The sequence below is a fragment of the Scyliorhinus torazame genome, chromosome 5 (assembly GCF_047496885.1).
Source record: "Scyliorhinus torazame isolate Kashiwa2021f chromosome 5, sScyTor2.1, whole genome shotgun sequence".
NCBI classification, from domain to species: Eukaryota; Metazoa; Chordata; class Chondrichthyes; order Carcharhiniformes; family Scyliorhinidae; genus Scyliorhinus; species Scyliorhinus torazame.
The window spans coordinates 273,777,995-273,794,812 of NC_092711.1; the positions used below are offsets into that span (position 1 = coordinate 273,777,995).

The 16,818-nt window shown below is 44.6% G+C and overlaps 1 protein-coding gene across 2 annotated transcripts in view; it reads left to right on the forward strand.

The window, feature by feature from the left end:
* Window positions 1–16,818, forward strand: part of zc4h2 (zinc finger, C4H2 domain containing) — a 61,380-nt gene that overhangs the window by 8,775 nt on the left and 35,787 nt on the right. For both annotated transcript variants that reach the window (XM_072505586.1, XM_072505587.1), the window contains exon 2: window positions 10,434–10,605. In XM_072505586.1, the coding sequence (XP_072361687.1) occupies window positions 10,434–10,605 (172 nt within the window). The remainder of the gene's footprint in view (window positions 1–10,433; window positions 10,606–16,818) is intronic.

The window sequence follows — 16,818 nt, forward strand, 5'->3', positions numbered from 1 at the left end:
TCAGGTTCTACTGCAACCCTTCTCCACCTTCATCAGATGATGCAAGTTGAAGACACCATGCAAATCATGGCCATTTCATACAGGTACTCGAGGGTGTCCGGGACTTTGGAACTAAACTCTAAGGAGCGATGAGAACGAGGCGCGTAATTTCACTATTCTGACATTTAGTTCGTACCATTTAATCACTACAGCAGATCCTGAAGTGCTTTACAGTCAGTAAAATGCTTCTGAAAAGTAGTCACTCTTGTAATGTAGGAAACATGACAGCCATCTTGAACACAGTAAGTTCCCACGAATAGCAATCTGAAATGACCAGATTGTCTGTTTTTGTTAATTGATGAATAAATATTAACCAGGGCACTGGGGCGAAGTCATGGAGCAATTTGAAAACGAGGAAGAGAATTTTAAAATCAAGACCTTGCTTTGGACAGTAGCCAATGTAGGTCAGTGTATTCAGGAGAGTGGGACTTGCTGCGTGTGAAGGCATAGGCAGCAGAGTTTGGATGACTTCAAGTTCACAGGGTGGGATGTGGGAGACCAACTAGGCATACATTAGAATGGCCAAGTCTAAAGGTAACAAAGGCATGAGGGAAAGTTTCAGCAGCAGATGAGCTACAATCGCTGCAAAGTTGGGTCATGTTATGGAGGTGGAAACAGCTGGTCTTGGTGATGGCAGGATTATGTGGTCGTAAGCTCATTTTTGGATCAACAGTGACGCCAAGTTTGTGAACCTTAATCACATGCTTAATCACAGACCTTTGCCAGGGAGACAAATAGAGTTTGTAGTGAGGGAACAGTGGGGTGGGGGCGAAGGCACTGGCTTCAGTCTTCCCAATATTTAATTGGAGGAAATTTCTGCTCATCCAGTACTGGATGTCAGATAAGCAGAATGACAGTTCAGCGACGGTGGAGGAGTTGTGCGAGGTGATAGTGAGGTGGAATTGGGTGTCACCAGCATGTCTGTGAAAACTACCATAGCGCCTTCGGATGATGTTGCCAAGAGGCAGCATATAGGTGAAAAATAAGAGGGGTCCAGGGATAGGTCATTCGGGGACACCAGAGGTAATCGTGCAGGCAGAGGCAGACTTACACTTTCGTGGGCCCCAAGCTCTCTCTCTATGCGGAGGCCCCACGTCACATCCTGCCCTCGGCGACATGGCGGCCATCCCCCAATGATGTCGAGCCCTACCCCCAATGATGTCGAGCCCTACCCCCAATGATATCAATGACCCCTCCTGACTCCACCCATCCTCAGCTCACTCAATGCAAGGCACAGAAATCCAAAATCTCACCCTCGCTGCCCAATTTGTTGGCTTCCCAACTCAGTCCTCTCACTCTCAGCTCTACCTGGCTGGTCTCTGGCTCTGGTCGAGTCGCTGCACTCCCAATGGCTGCTGTTCCCCAATTCTCCAAGTCATGATGCCGATACTTGCCAGACCTTCTTTGCACCTCCCGACTGCTGCTCTGCTCACTTCTCGGCTCTCGTTCGGATGGCTGGGCCTCGAGCCACGACGACGGCGTGTGCTCCTGCCTGGCTGCTGCTGCTGGCTATCTGGCCTGGTGACCTCTGTTCTTTTTGATTGGTTAGTTCTCTGCCTTCCCTCCTCAGCCTTGATCTGGAGGTCGAGAGTCGACCCGCTCCTCCCCTCCACAGCCATTGGGCAGCGCCTCTTCCTTGCCTTACTGAAGGCTTCACAGCAGAGGCAGACTTACACTTTTGGGGGCACACACAATGACCTCTCAGTATGGGGTTGATCCATTGGCCGGGGCCCCGCGCACTGCAGCACTGTGTGTTTCATTGCAAGTCCACCTCTGCCTGCAAGAGCAGGAAGAGAAGCCATTGCAAGTGATAATCTGTCTAAGATTAGAGAAGAACGGAAGCAAGTGAGAGCAGCCTCATCCAGCTGGATGACATTGGAAAGGGGGCCACAGTCAAGGCGAAAAGGACAAGGAGAGAAAATTGTCAGCTCAACTAGAAATAAGTATGTATGTTCTGATAGCCACTTCAGAGACATGGCTACTAGTTGACAAAGGCTGGGACTGAAATATTCTTTTTAAAAATAAATTTACAGGACCCAATTCATTTTTTCCAATTAAGGGGCAATTTAGCATGGCCAATCCACCTACCCTGCACATCTTTTGGGTTGTGGGGGCGAAACCCACACAGGCACGGGGAGAATGTGCAAACTCCACATGGACAGTGACCCAGAGCCGGGATCGAACCTGGGACCTCGGCGCCATGAGGCAGCAGTGCTAACCACTGCGCCACCGTGCTTGGGACCGAAATATTCAAGGGCACATTACATTTTGAAAGGACAAAAGCTAGGAAAAGGAGGGGGGATAGCTCTGTTAACTGAGGATGATACAAGCACAATAAAGAGAGGGGACCTTCGTTCTACAAATCAAGATGTAGAATAAATTTGGATAGAGATGAAAAATAGCAAATATGGAGCCACTTGTGGAAATAGTTTATAGATCCCCTCACAGTAAACACACTGTTTGGACGGGTTATACAGGAAGAAATAATGAGGCTTGTGAGAAAAATTTGGCGATAATCATGAGTGGTTTTAATCTACATATAGATTGGATGAATCAGATTGGAAAAGGTAACCTGGAAGATGTGCTCAAGGGTTTTATCGGGACAGGTTGTTAGAGCAGCAGGTTCTAGAATCAATCGGAGAGCGGGCTATCCTAGATCCGGTAATGTGCAATAGGATTAATTATTGATTTCATAGTAAAGGTGCCCCTAGGTAGCAGTGATCATAGCATGATTGAATATCATATCTAGTTTGAGGGAGAGAATAGTGGGTCTAAGACTGGTGTTTTCTACTTAGATAAAGGAAATTCTGAGTATATGATGTCAGAGTTAGCTAAACTGAACCTTGAAATTAGGTCAGTAGATGTGCAGTAGCAGAGGCAGACATTTCAGGAGTTATTTCAAAACCCTCGGCGTTCAGTGAGGAAGAGGAAACTCTAGGAAAGGGTTCACCATCTGTGGCTAACTAAGGAGGTTAAAGATAGTATCAAATTGAAAGAAAAAGCATACATTTCCACGATGATTAGTGGCAGGTCAGAAGATTGGACAGAATATAATAAAAAAGCAAAGAATGACTAATAAGGAGGGAGAAAGTAAGATTATGAGAGATGGCCAGCTAGAAATATAAAAAACATAGTAATAGCTTCTATGGGAATAATAATGATCTTTATTAGTGTCACAAGTAGGATTACATTAACACTGCAATAAAGTTACCGTGAAAATCCCCTAGTCGCCACACTCCGGCGTCTGTTCGGGTACCCTCATGGGGGGGGGGGGGGGATTCAGAATGTCCAATTCACCTAACAAGCACGTCTTTCGGGGCTTGTGGGAGGAAACCGGGACACGTCGAGGAAACCCACGCAGACACGGGGAGAATGTGCGGACTCCGCACAGACAGTGACCCAAGCCGGGAATTGAACCCGGGTCCCTGGCGCTGTGAAGCAACAGTGCTAAACACTGTGCTACCGTTCCACCCGTTAAAAATTCCTTAGATTCTGGAAAGATCCTGTTAGGGAAACAAAGATAGTTATAACGGATTTAAACATTAGAAATAAGGTACAGTTTCAAGTGGGTTTAATTTAATGTTTCTGTGTCTGAAAGGGTAAAACCTACAGTTAGATACATGCTGGACAAAGACATTTGTATGTGTGGGGGTTGGTTAAATTCCAACTGTGTTACCTGGGTGGGGGAGGGGAAAGTGTCAGATGTCTATCAGGAGTTGTTGGAGGCGGAGGAGACCCCGGTGGAGGAACTGAAGGGCAAGTGGGAGGAGGAGCTAGGTGGAGAGTTGGAGGCGGGTCTGTGGGTGGACGCTCTAAGCAGGCTTAATTCCTCCTCATCATGTGCCAGGCTCAGCTTAATACAATTTAAGGTGGTACACCGGGCACACGTGACGGCAGCGAAGATGAGCAAGTTTTTTTGGGGTGGAAGACAGATGTGCGAGGTGTGCGGGAAGCCCAGCAAACCATGTCCACATGTTTTGGGCATGCCCGAAGATTAGAGGGTTTTGACAGGGTTTTGCTAAAGCAATGTCCAGGGTGCTAGACACACGGGTGGTGCCGAGTCCGGAGGTAGCGATCTTTGGAGTGTCAGAAGATCCGGGAGTTCAGGGAGTGAAAGGCCGATGTTTTGGCCTTTGCCTCCCTGGTAGCCTGGAGACGGATCCTTTTAATGTGAAGGGACTCGAAGTCCCTGAGTGTGGAGACTTGGGTCAGTGACATGGTTGGGTTTCTCAGGCTGGACAAAATAAAGTTTGCCTTGAGAGGGTCAATGCTGGGGATAATTAAATTGTCGGCAGAAGCAGCATTCCGAAGGGGGGTGTGCGGGTTGGTGCAATATGGTTGAGGGATGTATAGAAGGGGTTAGGTGGGTAATGTTTTTTTAACCATGTTGATGTTTATGTTATTATTGCGTTTGTTATTGTTATAAACATTTTGCAAATATTTCAATAAAAATATATATTTTTAAAATTGCAACTGTGTTTCTATTATGCTTAGAGAGGACCACAGCGTGAAGAATAAATAAAAGGCTTAAGCAACTGGGTGTTGCTTAGCAACTGGGGCTTTGTAAGGTTGAGAAGCTTTTAAGTTTTAGTTGAATTTGTGGTCAGTTGGAGACAGGGCACTGAAGAGTAAACAGCTCTCACCTCTGCCAGGAGAAGCTGATCAGGACAAGGGAATTACAAAGATGTGATCTTCCGAAGGACCAAAATTCAATCCAGATAACTAGGGAATTGGGAAAGAAAGAACCATTAGGAAATCTGGAGGTAAAAGAACGGAGACCAAGCTATCATTCAGAACAATTCAAGGAAGAATACACAAAGTGTTCTACATTAAAGAGATAATTACAGTGACAGTTGACTTCAGAGATGGATGAAACGTTCAAAGCCATTTGAATAGTCTGGGAATTGAGAGTTAAAGCAATTGTGACATTTTGCACAGCAGTCAAGACAAAGAAATCCTAACAGGGCTGGTGTAAACTCCTGGACTGAATTGGTTGTTAAAAGTGGAGGAGAAGCTTTGTTTAAAAGTGCCATTTGGAAAACCTGGTCTGGATTTTGGAATGCAAACTGCTAAGGGAAAGCATGAGAGAAGATTTTAAAATGTGTTTTTGGGTTAGAGTTTGGTGATAAAATGCATAATCATGTGTGTGTTTAGTAACTGGGGCCTTCCAAGGTATAGAAGGTTTTAAGTTTTAGTTTAGATAATTTGTGGGCAGTTGCAGATAGGTAATGAGAGAGAAAGCAGCTCTCACTGCTCTGCTGGAAGCAGTGGGTTTAGAAGGCTAAAAGGAGAACACCTCTCAGCTTTGCTGGAAGAAAAGTCATACCATGAAGTAATGATTAAGGAAACAAGTGCAGAGGTCTTACGAGCAGCCAGTTAAGGAAACTAGGGAAATTAAGAGACGTTGCCAAGAAGGCTGAGGTTAGAGATACTCAAACAGGGAACTGTTCAGTGAAGTCATAGAGAGTTGAAAAGGCATTGGATTGTGAGAGGCCAGAAATATATCTGAAGTGATTTTCAGGCGTGGGATACTACAGGCCAGTTAGCCGAACATCTGTCATAGGGAAAATGCTGGAATCAAGTACGATATAATGAGTGTCTCAACTATTTACAATCTACATCAATGACGTGGATGAAGGGACCGAATATCTGGTCACTAGGTTTGTATGAAAATTTGGTAAGAGAATACGTTGTGAAGAGGACATCTGCAAAGGGATGTTAATAGGTTAAGCGAACAGGTAAACATTTGACGGAATGAAATTGTCCACTTCTGGCAGGAAGAATAGAAAAGCAGCATATTATTTAAATGGAGAGAGATTGCAGAACCCCTGTGGTACAGAGGGATCTGGGTGTCCTGGTACATAAATCACAAAATGTCGGTATGCAGTTGCAAGTAATTAAGAAGGGAAATGGAATGCTGTCGTTTATTGCAAGTGGACTGAAATGTAAAAGTAGGGAGGTTTTGCTACAGGGCATTGGTGAGACCACATCTGCAATAGTGTGTACAGCTTTGTTCTCCTTATTTAAGCAAGGACATAATTGCTGTAGAAGTTGTTCAGAGAAGTTTCACTTAACTATTTCCTGGGATGAAGGGGTTATCTTATGAGGATCAAGGCAATGGGAGATGGGCCTTATGGACAAGATGAGTTCAGCGAGGACATGAGGGGCGAGAGGAAAGAAATTAGAGAAACCTGCTAGCTCAAGGTTAGGGCAAGGGGAGCTTTAGATTTAAGTATGAAAGGAATGTGAGGGCTCACTCATGAAGGATTTCTGCTTTTACTGATGTACTATTTCAATAGCCTCCACCCCTGCAATGGAACTACACACACATAGATGTCAGAAATAAGGAGGGTTAGAGTCCAATTAAAAAAAGATAAAAGAATATATGGTTAAGTGTCCTTTGATTGTCCTTAAGGTGTCAATTTTAAACATTGCGGCCAACTTAAGTTAGCTGGTGTCTTGGATATGGTCAGATGTGGAATTTATTTCAATTATTACGAGCTCTCGGTTTGTTGGTAGGTTTCTGGCAGAGTTGGCCCTGAACAAGGTAACCTATTTATTCCAAAAGAGGGAGGTGGCGAAAGCGATTATCCCGCAGGTTGTTTCCTCTGCTGAAGGCTTTATAGACATTACCGGGGTCACTTGCAATCTCTCTCTACTGGAGCCGGCAGCCTTGCCATGAATTATTGTGGGTGGAATTTTCCAACCCTTCCTGCTGGGGGGATCTTCCAGTCTCAGCAAAGGCAACCACCCGCGGTGAGTTCCCAGCAGCGGACGGGTGAGCCATGCAAAACCAGCGGGACTGGAAAACCCCACCGGCGTTCAATGATGAGCCGCCTCCGCTGCGGGAAAACACCCGGGGGGGGGTCCAGCCCTGTGTGTTTCCAAGAAGTTTTGAGTGGGTCTGTTGATGGTAGCCATTGTTTCAATATCCAGTACTTTGCATCTTTAATGTCTCTTTACAGACAGTTATGAGTTTTGATGGGTGTCTGGATTAAAGCAAATGACCCTCTCTTCATATTCCCTTGAGGGTAATTTGTTTGTGTCTCACCTTCACCTTGGAATGTGGCAGTGCATTTTGCTCTCTCGCAGTTCAAATTGCAACAGTTACAGTCTGTTGAAACATCATACTTTCAAAAATAAAGGGGCATAGCCTCCCAACATCTTTTTAATAGGCCATGTTCAACTCAGTGCCTCCTGATGCTTTGTGCATTCTCAATCTAACAGTTTTTTTCCAGTGAAAGCGCTGATTTTTGGTAGACGTTGATCCACAGGAGCAGGATTCTTTACCCACCAGATCATTTGTGAGCCTATTCTTCAGAACATGCATTACAGTCGAGGTAAATTGAAAACAGAAAGTACTCTACAGATCATTAGCCACATCAAAAAGAAAATAAGGATATCAGGAGACTGAGTGAGCGCCAGATTGAACATGGACCAATTGTAATAAAAATATAATGAAGAATGATGCAGATTATTTGCATCTGCTCTGGTGCATTGCCAGAATCGGGTTTGAAATAAATCCTTGGACACAAATCTGCATAAAATGAGAGAAAGCACTCAAGTTTGCTCTGTTCAGAGTCCTGCCATTGTGTGCAATCTCCATTCAGTGTTTTGTGAATGTTCAGTCTTTATTTGTTCCTCACAAACCTGTTCCCCGCCAACACCCACTCTTCCATCAATCCCTGTTGTGTCCTAATAGTGAAATTATATGCCTCGTTCTCACCTCACCTTAGATTTTAGTTCCAAAGTACTGAACACCCTCTGGTAGCTGTATGAAGTGGCCGTGTTTTGCATGGTATCTTCGGTTTGCATCATCTGATGAATATGTAAAAGTGAGTATTATCTGCCCGTACCTTTCTATGACCCTTTCCCCAATTTCTTTTCTTGTTGTTAGAACAGTTAGATGTGTCTGATCTATAGATTAAACTAGAAAACGTGTTGTTGACCCTTATTCCGACTTCTCGCAGATGGTGTCTCAAAAAACAAGTTGTTGCCGTCACTATGAACCAGTTAGACTGAAAATATGTTGTTGACCCTTATCTTGACTCTTTGCAGGTGGTGCTATGTCAGCATTCAGTTAGCATTGTTTGTGTCCATTTTGTCACATCAGCATATTAATGCTTGACATCTTTGTGGAATTATCATTTTCTAGTCTACTATATTGTATTGCATTATATAAGTTCAAAAGTCCTTAGGAATAATTGTCGATTGCCCTAATAAATTTAGTAAACCCTATTCATTTGCCTCACACAACATTTACCAAGAATCTATCCACCTCTGCCTTAAAGATATTCAAAGACTTTGAGTGCCTTTTCAGGAAGAGAGTTGCAAAGACTCACGTCCCTCTGAGAGATTTAATTTTGCCTCATCTCTCTTTTAAATGGATGGCCCGTTATTTTTAAACAGTGACCCTTAGTTCTAGATTAATCAACAAGCGGAAACATCCTTTTCACATCCAACCAGTCAATATCCCCCAGCACCTTATATGTTTCAGTCAATTCACCTCATACTCTTCTTAACTCCAGCGGATATAGCTAGCCGGTCCAAGCTTTCCTCATAAGGTAACCTGTCCATTCCAGGTACTAGTCTCGTAAACCTTCTTTGAACTGCATCCTCCCTTAAAGGAGGTGACCAATACTGTACACCGCACTCCTCGTTTCACTAGTGCACTGTAGGGAGGGCATATCAATTTTGAGTCTTGATAGCTCATGTGATACCTTTGCCGTTCTTCTTTCCAGACAGTCATATCTGAGATAGTCCATGAGTGTTCTAACATTCTAAGTTGCAAAGTTGAAAGTTTTCTTTCTTTGACCAGAAAGTTGGTGTTCCCACAGACTGTGATTCCCCCAGCCAGAAGAAAGTGGGATAGCCTATTTTTGGGGCACCTTTTCTAGCCCCCTTCCCATTTGGGGGGAGAGTAGCCTGAAGAGGACTGTTTAGTCATAGATGCTGCTGCCCGAATATTAGTGTCCGACAATGGTGTCCAATATCCTTCATCCATCTGTAGCCTGTTTGCAGATCTAGGCCAGGGACTCCCAGGTTCACAGCCCTGTGCATGTCACCAATTCTCCATCGACACAGGGCTTGGCAAATGGTCAAAGCCTGTAAGTGACTTCATTTATTGTGGGGGCTTTGCGGCGTTGTCATTGTCCACATCATGACGGGTTTGTGTTCAGATTCCGGTGATATGTTGGACCACAATGACCAGGATCGTCTTGCTCCTGCACATGGTCTTCCTTCATCTGTTTTGCCATTGAGGATGTTCTGGATGGACTTTGTCTGCGCCCCCCCCCTCCCCCCCGGAACCTGCTAGCGTGGATGTCCCTACCAGGAGCAAGAAGCTCCCGACAGCATCACTGAAGAGACTATCAGGGTAACAAACCTCTCCACATATCTGAGGCTGTTTAGCACAGGGCTAAATCGCTGGCTTTGAAAGCAGACCAAGGCAGGCCAGCAGCACGGTTCAATTCCCGTAACAGCCTTTCCGAACAGGCGCCGGAATGTGGCGACTAGGGGCTTTTCACAGTAACTTCATTTGAAGCCTACTTGTGACAACATTTCATTCATTTCATTCACTATGTCAAAGTGATGACCCACGGAAGATAGCCTGTTACATCTAAGTTAAAGAATTCAAACTCTCCTCCAGGATTTGAACCTATTAGGCTGATGTACCAATACTGCAATGCTGTAGGTGCTGTTCTTCATATAGGACATTAAACTGCAGCCACATTATCCCTTATCAATTAGAGCAGATGGATTTTAAAGATCTATTTTGAGATGCATTTCTACTTTGCAGAGTTTTTCTCATCCGAATATGTTGACTTATGCACTGTTGTGATTCAACAGGTGCTGACAGCCTTCTAACACCACAGTCATTTAACAGTCTACTGTTGTTCCACCATGTGAGGCACCACAGTCAAACTTAATCCCCCAACTAATATTTGTACATGCACTCTCCTCAGGAACTGCAGCACTGCATAGCATTCAGCTCCGCTCATATCCCTTACACCCGCCGCTACCCTAAGATCAGGGCAGTTCAAACCAGTTGTCGTATCTCAAATGCTGCTCCTGCGGCGATCAACAAATTGAAGACAGACCAGCAAAGGGAACATCAGGTCTTGGCGCACACTGAGTGTTGCTGCTAACTGGGCCATTAAAGGACCATGAACACACCAGCTTTAAGAACATAGATTTCTCCTGGGCTCAAAAGTTCTTCAAACACTCAGGAGACGAAGACTGATTTAGCAATAACATTGAATTCCTTCAACATAATAAAGAGTAATTTACTCATATCCTGTGAAACAAAATGATGGAGTGCATGTGTGAAAGCAAGTCTTTGAAACTCTGCATCATGCTGCTTTAAACTTGTTTGTGTGAAATTGAAATTGCAGATCTAAGACGGTGCAAATGGAAAAAATTAAAACCCGGTTGAAGGCAGAATTTGATGCACTGGAGTCTGAAGAAAGGCACCTAAAGGATTACAAACATGAAATGGATCTGCTGCTCCAAGAGAAGATGGCTCACGTAGAAGAATTGCGACTGATCCATGCTGATATCAATGTGGTATGTTGAAGACATATTGTATATAATTGTTTTTTATCTGCTGGAACTCCAGCCTCAAGAAAGGGGACTGTGACAAAAATGGGCATCAAGAATTAATGTTGCTATTGATTTCTTCAATCCTGGTGCATAAGGGGTTAAAATTAACCAAACAGGTCCTGGTGTATTTCGGATATAGCTATAAAAGGGATCCTCTTTTTCTCAGCCCTGTGTTCAAGAAAGTGGTTGTCATTCAGTTGAAAGCGTCTAATTAAAAAGCAAAATAAAAACAGAAAATACTGGAAATAGTCAGCACGTAAGGCAGCATTGGTGTAAAGAGCAAAGCTAACGTATCAGGTCAATGACCCCCCCCGCGTTCTGCTTGAAATCGAATCGCTCCACAGTTGCTGCTTGGCCTGCTGAGTATTTGCAGCACTTTCTGTTTTGATTTCAGTTTAACAAACCTTGTGGGATTTGTTTAACTCTTGTCTTTCCCAATTTAGATTTGAATTTAACAAGAAAAGTTATTTGTTTGATTCTGGCGTGGGTTGTTCTGGTGCAAAGTGTTGAGTCTGTCTGAAGCCTTCAGATGGTAAAACTAGGCCAAATAGCTTCCTGGACACTGTGAGGGCCTGTGTAAGAATAAAACGTTCAGTGCAGCTAATGTGGTTATATTGATGTCTCGGATCGTGTTTTCCGGGTCCTTAAGGGGGAGGGGGAGCAGCCCCAAGTCGTGGTCCACATTGGCACTAACGACATAGGTAGGAAAGGGGACAAGGATGTCAGGCAGGCTTTCAGGGAGCTAGGATGGAAGCTCAGAACGAGACCAAACAGAGTTGTTATCTCTGGGTTGTTGCCCGTGCCACATGATAATGAGATGAGGAATAGGGAGAGAGAGCAATTAAACACGTGGCTACAGGGATGGTGCAGGCGGGAGGGATTCAGATTTCTGGATAACTGGGGCTCTTTCTGGGGAAGGTGGGACCTCTTCAGACAGGATGGTCTACATCTGAACCTGAGGGGCACAAATATCCTGGGGGGAGATTTGTTAGTGCTCTTTGGGGGGGTTTAAACTAATGCAGCAGGGGCATGGGAACCTGGATTGTAGTTTTAGGGTACGGGAGAATGAGAGTATAGAGGTCAGGAGCACAGATTTGACTTCGCAGGAGGGGGCCAGTGTTCAGGTAGGTGGTTTGAAGTGTGTCTACTTCAATGCCAGGAGTATACAAAATAAGGTAGGGGAACTGGCAGCATGGGTTGGTACCTGGGACTTCGATGTTGTGGCCATTTTGGAGACATGGATAGAGCAGGGACAGGAATGGATGTTGCAGGTTCCGGGGTTTAGGTGTTTTAGTAAGCTCAGAGAAGGAGGCAAAAGAGGGGGAGGTGTGGCGCTGCTAGTCAAGAGCAGTATTACGGTGGCGGAGAGGATGCTAGATGGGGACTCTTCGTCCGAGGTAGTATGGGCTGAGGTTAGAAACAGGAAAGGAGAGGTCACCCTGTTGGGAGTTTTCTATAGGCCTCCAAATAGTTCTAGGGATGTAGAGGAAAGGATGGCGAAGATGATTCTGGATAAGAGCGAAAGTAACAGGGTAGTTATTATGGGAGACTTTAACTTTCCAAATATTGACTGGAAAAGATATAGTCCGAGTACATTAGATGGGTCGTTTTTTGTACAATGTGTGCAGGAGGGTTTCCTGACACAATATGTTGACAGGCCAACAAGAGGCGAGGCCACTTTGGATTTGGTTTTGGGTAATGAACCAGGCCAGGTGTTGGATTTGGAGGTAGGAGAGCACTTTGGGGACAGTGACCACAATTCGGTGACGTTTACATTAGTGATGGAAAGGGATAAGTATCCACCGCAGGGCAAGAGTTATAGCTGGGGGAAGGGCAATTATGATGCCATTAGACATGACTTGGGGGGATAGGTTGGAGAAGTAGGCTGCAAGTGTTGGGCATAATGGATAAGTGGAGCTTGTTCAAGGAACAGCTACTGCGTGTTCTTGATAAGTACGTACCGGTCAGGCAGGGAGGAAGGCGTCGAGCGAGGGAACCGTGGTTTACCAAAGAAGTGGAATCTCTTGTTAAGAGGAAGAAGGAGTCCTATGTGAAGATGAGGTGTGAAGTTTCAGTTGGGGCGATTGATAGTTACAAGGTAGCGAGGAAGGATCTAAAGAGAGAGCTAAGACGAGCAAGGAGGGGACATGAGAAGTATTTGGCAGGTAGGATCAAGGAAAACCCAAAAGCTTTCTATAGGTATGTCAGGAATAAAAGAATGACTAGGGTAAGAGTAGGGCCAGTCAAGGACAGGGATGGGAAGTTGTGTGTGGAGTCTGAAGAGATAGGCGAGATACTAAATGAATATTTTTCGTCAGTATTCACTCAGGAAAAAGATAATGTGGAGGAGAATGCTGAGACCCAGGCTATTAGAATAGATGGCATTCTAATAGGGAAGAGGTGTTGGCAATTCTGGACAGGCTGAAAATAGATAAGTCCCCGGGACCTGATGGGATTTATCCTAGGATTCTCTGGGAGGCCAGGGAAGAGATTGCTGGGCCTTTGGCTTTGATTTTTATGTCATCATTGGCTACAGGAATAGTGCCAGAGGCTGGAGGATAGCAAATGTGGTCCCTTTGTTCAAAAAGGGGAGTAGAGACAACCCCGGCAACTATAGACCGGTGAGCTTCACGTCTGTTGTGGGTAAAGTCTTGGAGGGGATTATAAGAGACAAGATTTATAATCATCTAGATAGGAATAATATGATCAGGGATAGTCAGCATAGCTTTGTGAAGGGTAGGTCATGCCTCACAAACCTTATCAAGTTCTTTGAGAAGGTGACTGAACAGGTAGACGAGGGTAGAACAGTTGATGTGGTGTATATGGATTTCAGTAAAGCGTTTGATAAGGTTCCCCACGGTAGGCTATTCCAGAAAATACGGAGGCTGTGGATTGAGGGTGATTTAGAGATGTGGATCAGAAATTGGCTAGCTGAAAGAAGACAGAGGGTGGTGGTTGATGGGAAATGTTCAGAATGGAGTTCAGTTACAAGTGGCGTACCACAAGGATCTGTTCTGGTGCCGTTGCTGTTTGTCATTTTTATCAACGACCTAGAGGAGGGCGCAGAAGGGTGGGTGAGTAAAATTGCAGATGACACTAAAGTCGGTGGTGTTGTCGACAGTGCGGAAGGATGTAGCAGGTTACAGAGGGACATAGATAAGCTGCAGAGCTGGGCTGAGAGGTGGCAAATGGAGTTTAATGTAGAGAAGTGTGAGGTGATTCACTTTGGAAGGAATAACAGGTATGCGGAATATTTGGCTAATGGTAAAGTTCTTGTAAGTGTGGATGAGTAGAGGGATCTAGGTGTCCATGTACATAGATCCCTGAAAGTTGCCACCCAGGTTGATAGGGTTGTGAAGAAGGCCTATGGAGTGTTGGCCTTTATTGGTAGAGGGATTGAGTTCTGGAGTCATGAAGTCTTGTTGCAGCTGTACAGCCGCATTTGGAGTATTGCGTACAGTTCTGGTCACCGCATTATAGGAAGGACGTGGAGGCTTTGGAGCAGGTGCAGAGGAGATTTACCAGGATGTTGCCTGGTATGGAGGGAAAACCTTATGAGGAAAGGCTGATGGACTTGAGGTTGTTTTCGTTAGAGAGAAGAAGGTTAAGAGGAGACTTAATAGAGGCATACAAAATGATCAGGGGGTTAGATAGGGTGGACAGTGAGAGCCTTCTCCCGCGGATGGAAATGGCTAGCACGAGGGGACATAGCTTTAAACTGAGGGGTAATAGATATAGGACAGAGGTCAGAGGTAGGTTCTTTACGCAAAGAGTGGTGAGGCCGTGGAATGCCCTACCTGCAACAGTAGTGAACTCGCCAACATTGAGGGCATTTAAAAGTTTATTGGATAAGCATATGGATGATAATGGCATAGTGTAGGTTAGATGGCTTTTGTTTCGGTGCAACATCGTGGGCCGAAGGGCCTGTACTGCGCTGTATCGTTCTATGTTCTATGTTCTATTTCCTAGTTTTTACAGGAATTATTAAAATCCAGTAAATACTGTAAAATCAGTGTTGTACTATTACTATTCCTCAATTATTCCATTGCTATTTCGCTTTGAGATTTGAAACCTAAATTACCGTTTACTGTGGTGTTACCCTGCTGCGTTCCTTTGTCTGTTCTCCATTAATCTTCTGTGACTGTCAAAATGAATAAGCCAAAACAAAGTGAAGAGGCTTCCCTGTTTGCTCCCATGGCAGATCACAAACTTTCTTTGCTATCAAGATAAACTGAAAGTGTTCTCTGGGGCATAACTGATTATTCATCCTGTGAGAGTGGCCGACACCAAAACCAAAACAAACCTGGAGTAAAAGAAAATTTAAAATAAGAAGACAAAATGTAGCTGTGATTTCAGAATTTCGGGATTTCTTTTTTGTCCACCTAAAGGATTTAGCAATTTTTAGATTTAAGTGTCGTTTTCTGAGGCAATGAATTCAAACGGGTTCAAACAGCAACAGGTTGCGTGCTCTGAGACAGAGCTGTTTTTGAACCAATGTTAATGAGCCAAACGTTGAACAGATCTCCACGGAGATTGGAACATTGAACAAGTTTTCAGTCTTATTTCAGATGGCCTAACGAACATTCATACCGTTTATCGTGGGATGGTTCTATTCATAGACTCCAGCATAAAATGTCTGATGAGGAACTCCCACATGTCCAATGTTGATTTACCCGCCAACCGTTGCACCCAATCCAAATTCTGCAATTCCTGTCTAATGTTATCGGAATTTGTCTTTCCCCAGTTTAGCACCTTAATCCGAGGGTTACCCTCATCCCTGTCCAAAAGTACCCTAAAACATTTTAAAAAAATTTTGAGTGCCCAATTCATATTTTTCAATTAAGGGGCAATTTAGCATGGCCAATCCACCTAGCCTGCACACATCTTTGGGTTGTGGGAGGGCGAAACCCACGCAAACACGTACAGTGACCCAGAGCTGGGATTGAACCTGGGATCTCGGCACCGTGAGGCAGCAGTGCTGACCACAGTGCCACCGTGCTGCCCTTAGTACCCTAAAACCTACGGAATTGTGGTCACTATTCCCAAAATGTTCCCCTACTGAAACCTCAACCACCTGTCCAGGTTTACTCCTCAATATCAGGTTCAGTACTGCCCCTTCCGTAGTTGGACTATCTACATATTGCATCAAGAAGCCCTCCTGGGGGCAGCAAGGCGGCGCAGTGGTTAGCACTGCTTCCTGCAGCGCTGAGGACCCGGGTTCGACCCCGGCCCCGGGTCACTGTCCGTGTGTAGTTTGCACATTTTCCCCGTGTCTGCATGGGTATCACCCCCATAACCCAAAGATGTTCAGGTTAGGTGGATTGGCCTCACTAAATTGCCCCTTAATTGGAAAAAAATAATTGGGTACTCGAAATTTAATAAAAAAGAAGACCCCTGGATACACCTTACAAACACTGCCCCTTCCAAGCCCCTAGCACTTAGTGAGTCCCAGTCAATATAGGGGAAGGTAAAATCCCCTACCACAACAACCCGGTTACTTTTGCACCTATCCAAATCTGTCTACCTATCTGCTCCTCTATTTCTCTCTGGCAGTTGGGAGGGCTTGTGATAAGCCCCCAATATTGTGATTGCCCCCATCCTGTTCCTGACGTCTACCCAGATTGCCTCATTGTATGAGCCCTCCGAGGTGCCCTCCCGCAGTATGGCTATAATATTTTTCTTAAGCAGTAATGCTTTCCCCCCCATCCTTTTACATCCCCCTCTATTTCTCCTGAAGCACCTATATCCTCCAACATTCAGCTGCCAATCCTGCCCTTCCTTTAACCACATTTCTGTGATAGCCACAACATCATAGTTCTAAGTACTAATCAATGCTTTAAGTTCATCTGCCTTACCTGATATATTTCTGGCGTTGAAACAAATACACTTCAGACCACTGAGTTTGAGCAGACAGGGTGATGTTGTTGCTCTCTTATTTTTGTTCTCTATTTCCCCTTCAGTTATTACACCTTCTAAGCTAACACTCTAACACTCTGGTTGAATGAGCTCAGAAATGGGAATGAGGTTTTGATTGTTATTGCTTTTCCTTGTTTATGAGGCGGGATCTGAAGTTTGTTGAATTGAGATTTGACTATACCTTACATTGTATGTTGATGTGTTGTTTGTAAAATTAAAGTGTTTAATAATTTGCCTCATCCTATTTAAGTGTGTAAATCT